The sequence below is a fragment of the Mobula birostris genome, chromosome 2 (genome assembly GCF_030028105.1).
Source record: "Mobula birostris isolate sMobBir1 chromosome 2, sMobBir1.hap1, whole genome shotgun sequence".
Classification (NCBI taxonomy): Eukaryota; Metazoa; Chordata; class Chondrichthyes; order Myliobatiformes; family Myliobatidae; genus Mobula; species Mobula birostris.
The window spans coordinates 23,040,500-23,057,464 of record NC_092371.1 but is presented as its reverse complement, the minus strand read 5'-3'; the positions used below and the strand labels follow the sequence as shown (position 1 = coordinate 23,057,464).

Below are 16,965 nucleotides of genomic sequence, written 5' to 3'. Positions count from 1 at the left end.
TGCAGTTGTACAAGGCCTTGGTGAGACCACACCTGGAGTATTGTGTGCAGTTTTGGTCCCCTAATCTGAGGAAAGACATCCTTACCATAGAGGGAGTACAAAGAAGGTTCACCAGATTGATTCCTGGGATGGCAGGACTTTCATATGAAGAAAGACTGGATGAACTGGGCTTGTACTCGTTGGAATTTAGAAGATTGAGGGGGTGTCTGATTGAAACGTATAAGATCCTAAAGGGATTGGACAGGCTAGATGCAGGAAGATTGTTCCCGATGTTGGGGAAGTCCAGAACGAGGGGCCACAGTTTGAGGATAGAGGGGAAGCCTTTTAGGACCGAGATTAGGAAAAACTTCTTCACACAGAGAGTGGTGAATCTGTGGAATTCTCTGCCACAGGAAACAGTTGAGGCCAGTTCATTGGCTATATTTAAGAGGGAGTTAGATATGGCCCTTGTGGCTACGGGGGTCAGGGGGTATGGAGGGAAGGCTGGGGCGGTGTTCTGAGTTGGATGATCAGCCATGATCATAATAAATGGCGGTGCAGGCTCGAAGGGCCGAATGGCCTACTCCTGCACCTATTTTCTATGTCTCTAAAACAACTGTGGTGTACCATTTTTGCACCAACTCAACATGCACTCTCATTGCCGTTTACTGTGGAAGAATAATAGTAAGACATTGTGACGAACATTAAGGGGTTAGTATGTGAATTCAGAGTCTGTAATCACTTATCTGTGACTAATGTAGACTGTGTGACTGAAATGTGCTTTGTAGACAGGATGGGAAAGAACTATGTCTGTGCTTCCTTGTTCTAAGAATTATCACATGTCTGCGCTTGGGAAAGCCTGATACACTGCCCTGAGAACCAACACTTAAGAAAATGTATAAGCTCTCAAGGGCATATTGTGCAGCTTCGCTATTCGGTAGAATTGCAGTTTAGATTCCTCCTTAGGGCTTTGAGTGCTTCTTGTCACGTACGTTTGGGGTATAAATAAGAGTGTACTCTATTGTCAAGCAGAGTTCCAAGAACCCGCTTTTAGGTGCTTGGGCTGTCCATGATATCATGTAAATAAAATTCTTTGGTCTGAAACAACTCTCTGAGTCGGCCTGATCTATTCTGTCTGCTACTCCTGAGACTTATCTGCAAAATTTACCCTAGGTATGGATGGGGTTACAGAGTGAGACACTGGTGGGGGGGAGGGTGCAGGGATGAGAATCGGGCTGCACAAGGATCAGAAGAGGATGACGGCTGAGTTTATCATTGCAGGTCATTAAAGAGACATACACTCAGTGGTACTTAATTACGTACAGGAGTGGAACCCAGAGTGGCCTTCTGCTGCTGTAGCCCACCCACTTCAAAATTTGACATGCCATGCATTCTGAGGTGCTCTCCTGCACACCATTGTCGCAATACATGATTATTTGAGTTACCATTACCTTCCTGTCAGCTTGAACCAGTCTGGTTATCCTCCTCTGAATTCTCTCAATGACAAGGCACTTTTGCGCACAGAACCACCGCTCACTGGACATTCTTTGTTTTTCGCACAGGTCGCTGTAAACTCTAGTGACCGTTGTGTGCGAAAATCCTAGGAAATCAGCCGTTTCTGAGATACTCAAACCACCCTGTCTGTCACCAACAATCATTCCACGGTCAAAGTCACTTAGATCACATTTCTTCCCCAATTCTGATGCTTGGTCTGAACAACAATTGAACTCCTTGACCATGTCTGCGTACTTTTATCATGCTGCCACATGACTGGCTGATTTGCATTAACTAGCAGCTGTACGTGTGTATCTTAGAAAGTGGCCCCTGAGTGTGGAGTGATGAGGGAAGGGAAGGAGACAGAATGCTGAGGGAGGATGAGCAACTTAACTGGACTCTGAGTGAATGAAGAGTTACTAAAAGCAGAGGTGAATGGACAGGAGTTAGTTAGGGGAAAGGCAGTTTTGTTTTGGATGAGCTGTTTCACCAAGACATTGCTTTTTTGCAGGACCTAATTGGTGTGAATATTGAGTGATTGATATCAATCACTGAGAGCATATTGAAGTGGCAGAGCATGGGGTCGAGAGCAAGAAATGACCTACTGCCCGGCCGATTTAAGTGGCAGGCCAGAGTGAAAAAGTCGGGGGGGGGGGGGGGGTTTGAGGCCTGAGGCGAGGGACGGGCCGGTTCTCAGCTTGCTGCTTCACGAGGTTTACTGGTCTCTGTGCCGAACTGAGCCTGCGGCCTGCAGCTAATGGGATCCTGGATCGGATGTGACAGGCTTCATGGCTGTGGACCTCAGCTCTGAATGTTATTTGCTAACTTTTTATTGTTTGCACGATTTGCCTTTTTTTCCGCTCATTGGGTGGATGGCGGTTTTCTTCTTTAAATGGGCTCCACTGGGTTTCTTTGCTTTGTGACTGCCTGTAAAGAGACGGATCTCAAGATTGCACGTAGCATATATACTTCAGTAATAAAGGTACTTTTAACTTTGAATTTGACATCTTTCCCTTTTAGGGACTGATTGTTCTTCCTCCCAGATCTCTCCTGCCACCAGCTTCACTACTTCTCCCCCACCCCGTCTCCTCTGGCAGAGAACCTTCGGGGGCTGGCACCTCACCGCTTGGTTGCGGGATCCACTTATGTATTCACATGAATTTTGTGCACCGAGCATAATGCCGCAGCTCAGGAAATCACCACAGCCCCGAACTTCCTTAAAACAGTTCCGCCAAAATTTACACAATCCTGTCACAAAGAAGTAGTTGGAATTTAAATGGCCGAGTTCCAGCCCATTAACATGCAGTGGCTTTTCTTATTCACCCCACTTCTATTTGTGCCATGGAGTTAGGAAGTGGTGTGTTACAGTACCTATGCTATTAACCGCTGTGGTTGCATCTGCAGTCTAGATAGTGGTTAAATATATCTTGGGGGAGGGAACTATCTTCTTCTAATTAGCAGTGACGTTCGGGTACAATACCCCTGTTTTAAAACCCCAATGTGACAGAACTCATCGAGGATACTCAACAAAACCAACCATACAGCTGGAGTGGTTGCTGCAGGCACTTAGTTCACACACCGTGAATTCAGACACCAGTTGGGCAACTTAAGCGTATGGACAGTGGAGAGTTCCAGTTTAAGAAGAGACCTGTTTTGAAGTTGCTTTGATTTTCGTTCTTTCGCTGCTCACAATGGCAGAAATCTCTGGGTTCATGACATCTCGTGATCCCCGTCCCCAGGTATGGATTTTTGTTATTCAGAATGTTACAAATGCATTGAGCTGAGGCTGTCACTGTTGCTTCTGTGTGTGAAACTCAATATCAGGATGTAACACTGTGGGTTCAGTTTGGTTCTATGTTCTTCTTGTTAGTTTTTGTTTTTTTTTGCTCGTCCTGCTCATTCTAGTACTGCTTGTGGAATGAGGCTTTAAGCAGGGAGTTTCAGAAGTTCAGGTCCTGTTTTGATCAGCATAGAGTTTTCCAGGTATCCACGTAGAATTCCTCCCTAAGCTGGTCTGGAGGTGTCCATACATCGGGTCAGAGCTGTTGGGAGGGAAGCGTTGCTGATGGGGCATATGAATGGGCAACCTCGCCCTTGTGAGTGGACAGGAGGAGTCGGGCAGTGGGGAAGAAAACAGGAAAAGATTAGTCAATGGAAAATGAAAGGACACTGAGAAAGGGGATTGGAGAAGGAAGGTAGGAAGTGAAAGGGGTGAGGGAGAGGGGAGAGAGGGTATTAGAAAAAAAGAGAGACTGAAGGGCAGTGGTTGAGAGAGAGAGCAGAGGCAAGAGCTCGTATTGCGTTTGTGTTTGTCTTTCCCTGTCTGTATCTGATGAGAGTCAGAGAAGGCATGTTTTGTTTATCTGCACATGAATTTGCTAAATCCATGCCGTAACTCTTGGTTTCCAATCACCCTGGTCCTTCTTGGCATGAGGTTGAGACCTTTTCTGCATGCCGGCTGGTGTGAATCAGCCATCCCACATAAGTTCATCCTTAACTGCGGTGGACGTCAACTGTCCTTGTCACTGAGGAACTGCCCGAGAAGTAAAAGGATGTTACTAAACAACAGATTAATTGACCATTCATTGGACTTGCTATAACTTTATATCTGGATCAGAGATAATGCTCTCCAAGTTCTAATGGGATCTAAAAGAAGAAAGGGATTTTTTTCATGTTCTGGTAACACCTTTTAAGACCATGCCTAGTTTTTCCTTTCACTAATTCTATTTTGAGTACCATTATCATCCTATTTGCAAATTCATCCTGACGCAAATGAGGCATTTCATTTGGACTGCATGCTTCAATGTTGGTGTGACAAATAAAGACGATCTCTTTAATATTTATCTGTAAATTCCTAATCTGCCCCTAATCCCAGATCTCTGGGAGAAAATGGCACTGCGGTCCTGCAGATATTGAAGGTGGCGTGGATTCCTGTGTCTCTTCCACTTGTGCCAAGGCTCACAGGAGGAACAATTTGCACTTAATGTGATTTAGAAGATGGTCATCAACAGATTGTTTTTTTCAATTTCACCTCCATTTTGCTCCCAGCGGACATTCGGTGATCAGCCATGGCTTTGCCTCGTAATCCCTCCTCTATTCCCAACCTTAGTGGCAACAGCGATAATTTGTACTTGCATTACTTTGCCAAACAACCCATTGTGGTTCATGGTGTCTGACGCTGGTTCCCATAAGGAGATTATTAGGCATGATAAACAGTTAAGGAGCTGGTCACTCACAAGTACGCAGGCAGGAAAGGAAGAGGTGACAGTGTGAAGGGCAAGGGGGATCAGGAAGGTGGCGTTGTACTTCCCTGGCTCCAGCATTGTGTGTATTCTGTGGAATGCTGGGTGCAGCCACTACATAGATTCCTAAACTCCACAACATTTATTTCTCCACAGTCCTCTTTCACACCAGCTTTCTCCTCCTTCCTGTGAGCCGGACCATGAATGGCACCATACACAGTTTAGTTCTACCTTGCTGTTGAATTGAATTGACTTTATTACTGACATCATTCACATATGTGAGGAGTAAAGGTCTTCATGTCTGCATCAGAACGTGCAATGTGCAATTTTTAGTAATTTGTAATAAATAGCATTTTACAACAGAAAGGTCAATATGGCATAGAAATACAATTGTATCAGTGTGAGTTCATCAGACTGACGGCCTGGTGGAAGAAGCTGTCCCGGAACCTGTGGGTCCTGGCTTTAATGCTGTGGTGCTGTTTCCCAGATGGTGGCAGCCGGAACAGTTTGTGGTTGGGGTGACTCGGATCCCCAAAAGATCCTTCGGGCACCTGTCTCTGTAAATATCCTCATTAGTGGGAAGTTCACAGCTACAGACGTCCTGCAATTGACACATAACTATTTGCAATTTATGTGCTTTAGGGTTCAAAATTCAAGGTGAATTTATTATCAAAATATATAGTGTTACCATATGCTACCTTGAGATTCATTTTCTTTCAGGCATTTACAGGGAAAAAGAAATACAGCAGAATTTATTTTTAAAAAATTATACATAAACAGAGACGAACAAACAGCCAATGTGCAAAAGAAGGCAAACTGCAAGTAAAAGATAATACTGAGAACTTGAGTTGTCGAGAGTTCTTGAAAGTGAATTGCAAGGTTGCAAATTAATGTAAACTGATGATATGTTAATGTTAAACAACAGGAAATATGTGACTTGTGATGAAAATATTGACCTGAAAGTTCTAAATCTTTATTTATTTTATGAATAAATTATATTTTGTGATAAAATGATTTTTATCCAAGTACTCAGACTGTGAAGCTGGGGGTGGGGGGTGGTGGGAGCTGGAATTAGGACAATGAGACCATGCATTGGCCAGCTCACTGGAAGGAGGAAAAATTAGTGTGAGAGAGGACTGCGGAGGGATAGGTGTGCAGAGAAGTGGAAGGTTCTGTGTTCCTGCAGCTTCCTACAACTGCTCGATAAGCTGGAGCTGGTGGGTCACCTTCTGATGATTCTGAGGGGAAAAGTTGAACAGCTTGAAGTTGCAGTGAAGACAGGTTCCAGTCTTGCAGGTAGCAAGAATGACGAGGTCCTGTGGGCAAAGAAGGATGGATAACTAGGACTCTACACTCTCCCTACTAGCATCTCATACCAGAATCAGAGGATAGTGTAGACAATAATGTTAAACAGTGGTGGCTAAGTTATCAGAGGAAATTCTAACAGTTTATAAAGCTACAGATTAATCAAGGACACACATCACGGCAGTATGAAGGAATATTCATGTTAGACTCGCTTGGCTAAATGTCTCTGAGAACTTAACAAATTGATATAGTGGAGTAAAAACACGAGTTGTAGTCTTCATGGATTTCAGCCATATCTTTGGAAAAGTTCGACATGGCCAACTAAGTGAACAAAAATATACAGACAGAACAAATATACATACTGTATATTCTAAAAATATATGCAGGACAATCATATACAGTATACAGAAAGATGCCAGCGATATCGTGAAGGATTCCACCCACCTGATTATGGACTGTTTGTCTCATCTTCATCAGGGAAGAGGCTCCTCAGCGCCCACACCAGGACCCACGAGACTCAGCAACCGTTACTTACCCCAAGCCACCAGGCTAATCAATACCTCCACCCATTAACCCATCCACCACCTAGCACATACAATTAGCCTATGTACACAGCCTGCACTCAAACAGTTACTTGTACGTTGTGCTTTATAGACCCATGTTTATATTTATATTTATTGTTTTTCCTTGGTCTTTTTTATTGTGTTCATTATGCTTGTTGTGCTTTTTTATGCTGCATCAGATCCAGAGTAACAATCATTTTGTTCTCTTTTACGCTCGTGTACATTGACTTCTCAAGCTTCTGCTAGTGCCCCACCTCCCCCTCGTACCCCATCTGTTATTTATTTAAATACACACATTCTTTCTCTCTCTCTCCTTTTTCTCCCTCTGTCCCTCTCACTATACCCCTTGCCCATCCTCTGGGTTTTTCCCCCCCTCCGGCTTTTCTTTCTCCCTTGGCCTCCCGTCCCATGATCCTCTCATATCCCTTTTGCCAATCACCTGTCCAGCTCTCGGCTCCATCCCTCCCCCTCCTGTCTTCTCCTATCATTTTGGATCTCCCCCTCCCCCCCAACTTTCTTTCTTTCTTTTTAAATCTTTTTATTGAATTAGTACACAAAAGGTAAAACATATAGAAACTAATACACTGTTGCGATATAAATTTACAAGAGATATTAATACATAAAAAAACAGTGCAAACAGTGCAGTTTAGTTATACCACTTTCAAGTCTCTTACTAGTTCTTCTTTCAGTTAGTCCTGACGAAGGGTTTCGGCCCGAAACGTCAACTGTACCTCTTCCTAGAGATGCTGCCTGGCCTGTTGCGTTCACCAGCAACTTTGATGTGTGTTACTCAAGAATGATCTCATTTTCCCATGAATGTATGTCACTGTTTACCTTTTAATGTGTTTTCCCCATTTGGTTAATGGGTACATCTGGGCTAGGACTTGATAGACAATGATATTGTTTGTCCTTAAGAAGGATATCGATTCATTTACACCAACTGGACCTGATAAGGGAGTCAGATCCTTGGCTGTAAAGTCAGCACCTCTATGAATACAGTTGTTCTATTGCACTGTACAGGCATGTAAACCTCAGTATGGGAGCCCAAGACTTTTAGGAGATGGTGGTGACTGAGACCCTAGATTTTCCTGTGACTTCAAATGGTGGAGAATTCGAAAAATGTGGCAGAAGAATCAATGCATCTTGGAATCCACAGAGAGAAAAGTTAAAAACTAAGTAGCTAATTCCAAAGAAAGGTCCTCAGTCAGAAGCCTTGTAGAGGATTGCAAGTTGAGATCTTCTTTTCAATTTTTGAGGGCTTCTATCTTCTGCATTCTTTTGGTCGGTGTGATCCAAAACTGTGTCAAACTTCCCTCAACTCCCTCTAATCGTCTAACCAACATGTCGCTGAGATTTTGACCTCAGTGCTAATGGCAAACAGGTCTCCTCTTCACCCAGAAGCACAGAATGTTTACAGAAATGATGGAGACTGTTCGGCCCATTGTGAACTTGCCAGCCAGTCCAATCTCTTGCCCTCACCCCATATTTCTGCAAGTTCTTATCTACTCAGGTCCCTTTCAACTGAATGTGTTGCCACACAAGCCCTGGGATTTCCAAGCTCTAGCTATGTCATATACAAGCAATGTCTTTACATCCCATTTGGATTTTTACCATTCGTTTCGTCTTATGTCCTCTGATTGTTGCCCCTTGCACTGATGAAAGCAACCTATACCCCTCATGATTTTAGATATCCCTAGCAGATCCCCTCACAACCTGTTCTGCTCCAAAGAGACCAAGTCATCTTTTCCAGTCTATCCATATAATGGAGTTAATCATCCGTAGTCAATCTACTTTGTACCCTCTCCAGACCCTACACACCATTGCTAAACTGAGGTCCCTAGAACTTGAAAGGATACTCCAGATGTGGCTGAAACAATGTTTCGTAAATGTTTGTCATGACTTGTGTATTCTTGCTCAGGATCCGTACATTTTTTAAAACAATTTTCTCAATGTACCCTGCTGCCTCCAATGACCAATGCACATAAATCTCCAGTTCACACTGCTCTTGAAGCCCTTCTAGATTTGTGTGCCTCTCCCCTTCCCATCACGACCCAGAGCGATCACTATCCTCCCCACAGTCCAAGTGTTGTTTCATCCGCAAGTTTGGAAATTGTGCCCTGTACGTCCAAGTTATGGATACAACTTTGAAAACTGGTGGTCCTAGCACCACCCCCCGGGGAAATCCACTGTACACCTCCTTCCTGTATGAAAACCAACCCTTCACACTTCTGTTCCCTGCTACTGAAACAACGTTTTACCCAGTCTGCCACATCCCCTTTTAATCCATGCCCTTCACTCTTGCTGAGGAGCTGGCTATGTATCACTTCTTGAGTGCCCTTTAAAATCCAGATTTGCTACTTCAATCACATATCTCTCATTGATTCAGGGTCAAAAGGTCTAATACAGAGAATATGCATTTCAGGGTGACGAGGCTCTTTACACAGAGAGCAGTGGATGCCTGGAATGTGCTCCCAAGGTTGGTGGTAGAGGTGGATACAACAGAGGCATTTAAGAGGCTCTTAGATAGGCATATGAATATGCAGAGAATGGACCATCTCCCTCCATTAGGCATCATCAGTTTAATTAGCTTGGTGAATCTATGAACCTGGACTGTTCCTGTGGTGTACTGTCCTATGTTCTTTCACTCTCCCTATTACCGCTTTAAAAACTCTGCAGTGTTTGTCAGAGATGGAACGTGTACTGATTAGACAAAGCCAATACTGGCTTTCTCTAATCAATGCACATTCATCCCTAATTAGTTTCTAGCACTGTGATTATCTAAGACTATAGTAGGATTTAGATCAATGGGAAAGCTGGGCCATGGAATGGCAGATGGATTTTAACATAGACGTGCGAGAACTGATACATTCTGGGAAGCTAAATGGACCGGAGTCACACAGTAAATGATAATGCTCGGGTAGGTGTTACAGAACAGCGAGATCTAGCTCCCTGAAAAGTGGTGACACAGGTAGACAGGGTGGCGAAGAAGGCTTCTGCTACGTTTGTCTTCACTGTCAGCACCAGATTTCGGGAAGCCGTGTTACAGGTGAGATTGCAATGTGTGTGGCTGCTCTTGCACAGCTTTAAGAAGGATGTAATTAATTAGTTAACTAAGATACAGCACAGAATAGGACCATCCAGCCCTTTCAGCCATGCCACCCAGCAATCCCCTGACTGAATCTGAGCCTAATCACGGGAAAATTTACAATGAACAATTAACCAGTATGTCTCACGGGGAGAATGTACAAACTCCTTAAAGGCAGCAGCGGCAATTCAACCCGGGTTACTGGCACTGTAAAGCGTTGAGCTAACTACACAACTACACTGCCCCAAAATTAATTGGAAAGGGTGTAGTAAAGATTCAGAAAAACTTTCTCAGGACTGGATAGCTTAAACTATAAGGAGGAACATTGAATTCTCCAATTTCCGGTAATTCCCTCCCCCTCCCTTCCCCTATCCCTATGTCACTCTGCCCCCTCCCCCAGCTGCCTAACACCTCCCTCATGGTTCCACCTCCTTCTACTACCCATTGTGCTTTCCCCTATTCCTTCTTCACTTTTCCTGCCTGTCACCTCCCTGCTTCCCCTCCCCCACCCCTTTGTCTTTCCCCTTACTGTTTTTTCACCTGGAACCTACCAGCCTTCTCCTTCCCACCCTCCCCTCACCTTCTTCATAGGGCCTCTGCCCCTTCCCTCTTCAGTCCTGACGAAGGGTTCCGGCCCGAAATGTTGACTGATCGTTTCCACAGATGCTGCCCGACCTGCTGAGTTCCTCCAGCGTGTTGTACGTGTTGCTTTGACCCCAGCATCTGCAGATTATTTTGTGTTAAAGAGGAACAGAATAGGCTGGGATTGTAAACACAAAATAATCTGCAGCCCTGGGATTGTTTACCCTGCAATTTAGGAGACTAGAGTGGTGCTCTTATGGAAGTATATAACATCACAGGGGGTCTGAATAAAATGAATGATCACGATCTTGTCCCCATAGTAAGAGTTTAAGGCTTTGGTTTAAGGTGAGACGGGAAATACTTACAAGGGACTTGAGGGACTAATTTTTCACATGGAGGGTGCTGGGTTTCAGAAGTGAGGTGGTAGAGGTGAGTGCAGTTGCAATGTTTAAAAGATATTTGGACAGGTACATGGATATAGGAAAGGTTTAGAGGGGGATAGGGCCACATAGGACCAGCTCAGCTGGCATGGGTAAACTGGGTTGATCTCTGAATCTAAACTGACTGAGTTTAGCTGGTCTGTGTAGAATCTTGCCTTCTAGCCCAGCACGTACATGCTGACCAATTTGTTGTCAGAACGCCAGTCTTTTCTCATGCTCTCTATTTGCCTCCCTAACTTGCTTTATTAGTTACTCTCTGAACTTTTGGAAAACAGCCTGGTTTTAGCCTTGGATTATAATATTTAAACCTGTGCTTGGTTCAATGTTTTTCAAACAAGACCACATCCTGACTTCTGATTAGAGCAGTGATCAGGACTCTGCCCAGGTCTCCTCTCGTGGCTGTAGTTATATCAGTACTCAAGGCACGAGCCTTAACCAGTAAAGGAGGATACCTGTACCATGTTATTTCCATACCGTGCTTTATTGAGGGATGTGCAACAGCTTTTACTGTGAATTCTGTTTCTCTGTTACTCCTTGGTGTGTGATTTACCTCTCTGTACTGAATTCCATTGCTCTTTATCGCCTCATTTAAACAGATCATTTGTAAGCCTACCAACTTTTTCATTATCTCTTCCACCTTTTCCACCTATCACCTCGCAGCTTCTTACCTGGTCACCACTACCTCACCCACCCACTTCCGTGTCAGCTGGCCTCACCTACCAGTTCGTGCTATTTCCCCTCCATCACCCTCTTCTACCACCCCTTCCTTTCAGACACCGATGAAGGGTCTTGGCCCAAATTGCCGAGTGTTTATTCCTGCTCATAAATGCTGTCTGACCTGCTGAGTTCCTCCAGCATTTTGTGCATGTGTGTGTTGCTCAAGATTTCCAGCACTTGCAGAATCTATAAATGAGTATCCAATCTAGATTTAAAGTAGTGTCAGATGGTTGGTTATTTACAGATGTTCCTAAGGGGCATTGTCAAATATCTTATTAAAATCCATTCATCTGATCAAATATGCTTCCCCCAATCCATCCAAATGTTACCACCTCAAAGAATTCAATCACATCATTTGGAAATCTGAACTTCACTTAACAAACAAATCCTGAGTCTCCTTGACAAATTTGTATCCTTATACATGACTTAAGCTGCTTTTCAGGACTTCCAATGAATTGCTCACTACAGATTTTAGATAAACTGCTTTTCAATTGCGTGGCCTAGAAGCTTTGAAGCAATAATGGAGCATTCAACTCAGAGTCTTGCAGCCCTCCGCATCACACTTACAACCAATCGCGTTGATTTATGTGGTAGCGGGAGAGACAAACTGGCCCATGTGGTTCTGATACAAGGTTTCGACCCGAAATGCTAGCATTTTCCCTCCACAATTGCTACTTGCACACAGTCATTTGTATTTTTTTTGAGACAAACCATTTGAGCTGTCAGATCCCCCGCCTATTTCATATCTTCAGGATAAATATGAAAACTGATGAAATAGGATAGAAGTGTAGATGGAAAGCAGGGGCCTTCAGACAACTCAGAAAATGTGTGCAGCTAAGAAGGTCTCTCAGCCCATTCAGTCTGTGTCAGTTTTCAGCCAGGTCACTGCCGAGTACTGATTAAAAGTTAGGGTTTCTCCCTCTCCCTTGCAGTGAGGTGCAGACCCTTGTCACCCTTCAGGCGAAAACAGTGTTTCCATCTCCACCCCTAATCCTTCTGATTATTCTGAATTTACCTCCTCAAGTTTATGACTCAGGGAAATACATTCTTTCAAATCCATTCTTTTATACTCAGTTAACTCTCCCTTCAGCTTCCTCTGTTACAAAGGAATCTACCCTAACTCATGTTTGTCCTGATAGATCTGGTTTTGAACTGACCTGTGCAACTCTAATGGCTCCCTCTGTATCGCAGCACCATGACTATTATGCGCTAAAATGCATATCTTCTATTCCAGTTGCACTCTCTGGTATAATTTTATATGACTTAATGTTTTTTCTTGTGAATGATGTGCCTGTCATGCAGCTACAAGTAACTGACTGCATTCAGATAGTTGTGCATATGGCAATGAACCCGACTTCAACTTTCCAATTCCCTTGGTGAGATCAGGAGGTTTCACAGGTCTTCATGGTTTACGTGTATCATTTCAGCTGCAGTGCAGGAAGTACCAGGTCCAGCTCTGTGCACAAAAGTACATGATAATCTGCAGTAGTGTTGGTGGTTTGGGGTGTGTGAACAGCAAAATTTCTCCACTCTTTGCCCTAATTACCAACACTGTTGAAGATATATATACTGTATATATAAACATGATTTAGAAATTATTGTACATTTGTGCTACTAAGATACACATTATAACAAATTTATGAAGTTTGGTTTGGAGAGCCTTTCAATTATGTTTGACAATGAACGGGACAGTTCACCAGTGAATCTTAAAATAACCAATCTGATAAAAATCTCATACCTTTCCTGGTGGGTTATTTTTGGTATGGTCATGTATTCTTTGGTTTTACTGTGAAATTTTTTTAATAACATGAGTCACACTTGTCGATTAGCTGTATTGTAACCAACTTTTATCAGCAAGTCTGCAAAATTGATCTAACAGTGAATTAATATCTGCCTGAGAATGGTAAAAAGTGGCACCAACAGGCAGGGGTTAGACTGTGTAACTGGATCTGGCAACACCCTTAGGAGACAGTGATCATAATATGATAGAATTCATCCTGTAGTTTGAGAGGTGAGAAGATAAAATCAGATGTACCAGTGTTACAGTGGAGTAAAGGACAGAGGCAAGAAGGGGGAGCTGGTCAAAGTTGATTGGAAGGAACACTAGCAGGGATGATGGCAAGACAGCAATGGCTGGAGTTTCTGGGAGCAATTCGGAAAGTGTAGGATAGATACATCCTAAAGAAGAAGAAATATTCTAAAGGGAGGATGAGGCAACCATGGCTGACAATGGAAGTCAAAGACTGCATAAAAGCGAATGAGCACGTATTACATAGTCAAAACTAGTGGAAAGGTAGAAGATAGGAAAGCTTTTTAAAACCAACAGAAGGCAACTAAAAAGCCATAAGGAGAGAAAAGACGAAATATGAAACCAATAATATAAAAGGATACTAAAGATTTTTTTCAGATATATGGAGAGTAAAAGAGAAACGAGAATGGATATCGAACCACTGGAAATTGACGCTGGTCAGGTAGTAATGAGGGGCAAAGAAATAGCAGACAAACTTAGTAAGTATTTTTTGTCAGTTTTCACTGTGGGAGACACCAACATAGTGCCAGAAATGTGAGAATATCAGGAAACATAAGTGAGTGCAGTTGCTATTACTAAAGAAGAAGGTGCTGAAGGTAGATAAGTCACCTGGACCAGGTGGACCACACCCCAGTGTTCTGAAAGAGGTAGCTGAAGAGCTTGTGGAGGCATTAATAATGATCTTTTATGAATTGCTAGATTTTGGAATGGTCTGGATAACTGATAATTTACACATATCACTCCACTCTTTAAGAAGGGCAGGAGGCAAAAGAAAGGAAATTAAAGGCCAGTTAGCCTGACTTCAGTGGTTGGGAAGATATTGGATGGAATCCATTATTAAGGATGATGGTTCAGGGTACTTGCAGGCACATGATAAAATAGGCCAAACTCACCATGGTTTCTTTAAGGGGAAAACTTGCCCAACAATTCTGCTGGGATTCTTTAAGGAAATGGCAATAACAGGCATGATAGACAAAGGAGAAGTAGAAAATGTTGTTTACTGAGATCTTCAGAAGACCTTGCCCTTGACAAGGTGCTTCACAAGAAGCTGCTGAACAAAATAAGAGCCCATGGTATTACAGGAAAGTTACTCTCTCTCTCTCTCTCTCACATACACAAACACACACACTCTCTGTCATTCTCTTTGTCTCTATTTCTCTCACGTTGGTCATACACACAGTGGCTACTTTATTAGGTACAGAAAGCTGCAATACTAAACACCACTAGAATAAAAAGTCCTGAAGTTCCTAGCAATTGCAAAATGAGTGTCCTTGGCTATGCACGTACCTCAGGTGTTACCAGTTTGATCGGAGAAAAAAATAGATGATAATAATAAATAAGCAGTAAATTTCAAGAGCATGAGATGAAGAGAGCTTGAAAGTGAGTCCATTGCAACACTTTAAAAAATGCTGTCCAGTGTTTTTGGTGCCAGACGGGGTGATCTGAGTACTGCTGATCTTCTGGGAATTTTCGCGCACAACTAGCGTTTACAGAGAATGGTGCAAAAAAAAAAAATCCAGTGAGTGGTAGTTCTGTGGGGAAAGTGCTTTGTTAATGAGAGAGTTCATAGGAGAATAGCTGGACCTGTTCAAATTGACAGGAAGGCAGCAGTAGCTTAGATGACCATGCATTACAACAGTGGTGTGCAGAAGAGCTTCTCTGAATGCACAATGCGTCGAATATTGAAGTGAATGGGCTACAGCAGCAGACCACAAACGTACAGAGACAAACCCAGCGACCACTTCATTAGGTGCAGGAATGACCTAATAAAGTAGCCACTGGGTGTATACAACCTTCTTTCTGGGCAGTCCTTCAGGGTTCAAAGTGGCTTGCTTCCTCTGCAGTTCAGCATGTTCTAGGGTGATTGATGTGGGATCAGCACACTCCGAGGAACATGATGTTGCTGATGTTGTGAGTGGGCAGGCAGACTGTGAGGTGGTAACACACACAAAATGCTGGAGGAGCTCAGCAGGTCAGCATCTGTTCTGAGTGTTCCTGATGCAGGTTTCCATCTTGAATGCTTCTCCTCCACCCTAAGCAGTCAAACTCCAGGGATTCCCAGGAGTTAGAGGAGCAGCTGCATTTCTTTAAAGGAAGCTTTGAGTATATCCTTGAGTCCCTGCCATTGGTGATTGGTTCATTACTGTCACGTTGACTGTTTGTTCCTCTCCATAGGTGCTGCATGACGTGCTGAGTATTGTGTGTATTACGGGCATCTGCAGAATCTCTTGTGACTCTGAACCTCTATGCTGCCTTTGCCTATTGACTTGTGTGGCCATTTTCAGGGAGCTGTGAACGTGGACTGTAAGATTCCTCTCTACATCAGCACTGTTAGGGATCCCTTCATTAACTGTGCACTCTCCCTTTACATTATATCCCTCCCCCAAAGTGCAGCACCTCACACTTGCCTGGATTAAATTCCACTTGCCATTTCCCCGCCCACAGCTGCAACTGATTGTCACTCCGCCGTAACACTTGGCTACACACAGTACCAGCAATCTTTGCGCCATCTGCATAATCACGAACCTACCCACCCACATTTTCATCCAACTCATTTATTATATCACAAACAACAGAAGTCCCAGTACAGATCCCTGCGGAACATTACTAGTCATGTACCTCTCGCTAGAATTAGACCCACTGACCACTTCCCTTTGTTTGCTGTGGGCAAGCAAATTCTGCATTCAAACAGACAGGTCACCGTGAATCCCACTCATCTTAATTTTGGAACGCAGAACACTACGGCACAGTACAGCCCTTCAGCCCACGATGTTTTGCCAACTTTATAACCTACTCTAAGATCAATCTAACCCTTCCCTCCGATAGAGCCCTCCATGTGTCTATCCAAGAGTTTCTTAAATATCTCTAAAGTACCTGCATCTAGTACCACCCCAGGCAGGGCATTCCATGCACCCACCACTCTCTGTGTACAAAAACTTACTTTTGAATCCCCTATACTTTCCTCCAATCCCCTTAAAATTATTAACAATTTCTACCCTGGGAAAAATTTCTGGTTATCCAATCGACCTATGACACTATCAAGTCATTGCTCACCCTCTTTCGCTCCAAAGAGAAATGTCCTAGCTTCCTCAAACTTTCCTCATAAGGCATGCTCTCTCCTGGGTGGTTCTATTCCATGAGTATATCTAAAGGATGAACGAGTCTTTTTCAGGGCAGTTTTCAACTAGGAAATGCCACTCACCAACTAAAATCTCCCTTAGACTGTAACAGAGTAAGCAACTGCTCACATTTCTGTCAGCTTCTGTCAGTCATGTGGGACAGGCCAGGATGTGGTATGGATCATGTTTGGGATAAAGTAGCTGTTCTATCTCGACCCACTATGCTTATAACAAAGTAGTTAGCCCTCATTCAGATTAGTGAATTGGTAAAGTTGCAGCGGGCAAGGCTTTATTGCTAAGCTAACTGTGACGTAGTTTGGGTTCCTGTGCCATTCGCTTGGGTTGTATGAAATCTCACAAGTAGTCATGCAACAGGATGTGTGTTTCTCAAAGTTCAATATCAGACTGGA

General features: G+C 43.5%; 1 protein-coding gene across 5 annotated transcripts in view; it reads left to right on the top strand.

The window, feature by feature from the left end:
• The first annotated feature begins 2,731 nt into the window (after positions 1-2,731).
• LOC140185146 (cas scaffolding protein family member 4-like) overlaps positions 2,732-16,965 on the top strand; it is a 120,505-nt gene continuing 106,271 nt past the window's right edge. For all 5 annotated transcript variants that reach the window (XM_072238576.1, XM_072238568.1, XM_072238534.1 and 2 more), the window contains exon 1: positions 2,732-3,212. In XM_072238576.1, the coding sequence (XP_072094677.1) occupies positions 3,165-3,212 (48 nt within the window). In that variant the 5' untranslated portion in view covers positions 2,732-3,164. The remainder of the gene's footprint in view (positions 3,213-16,965) is intronic.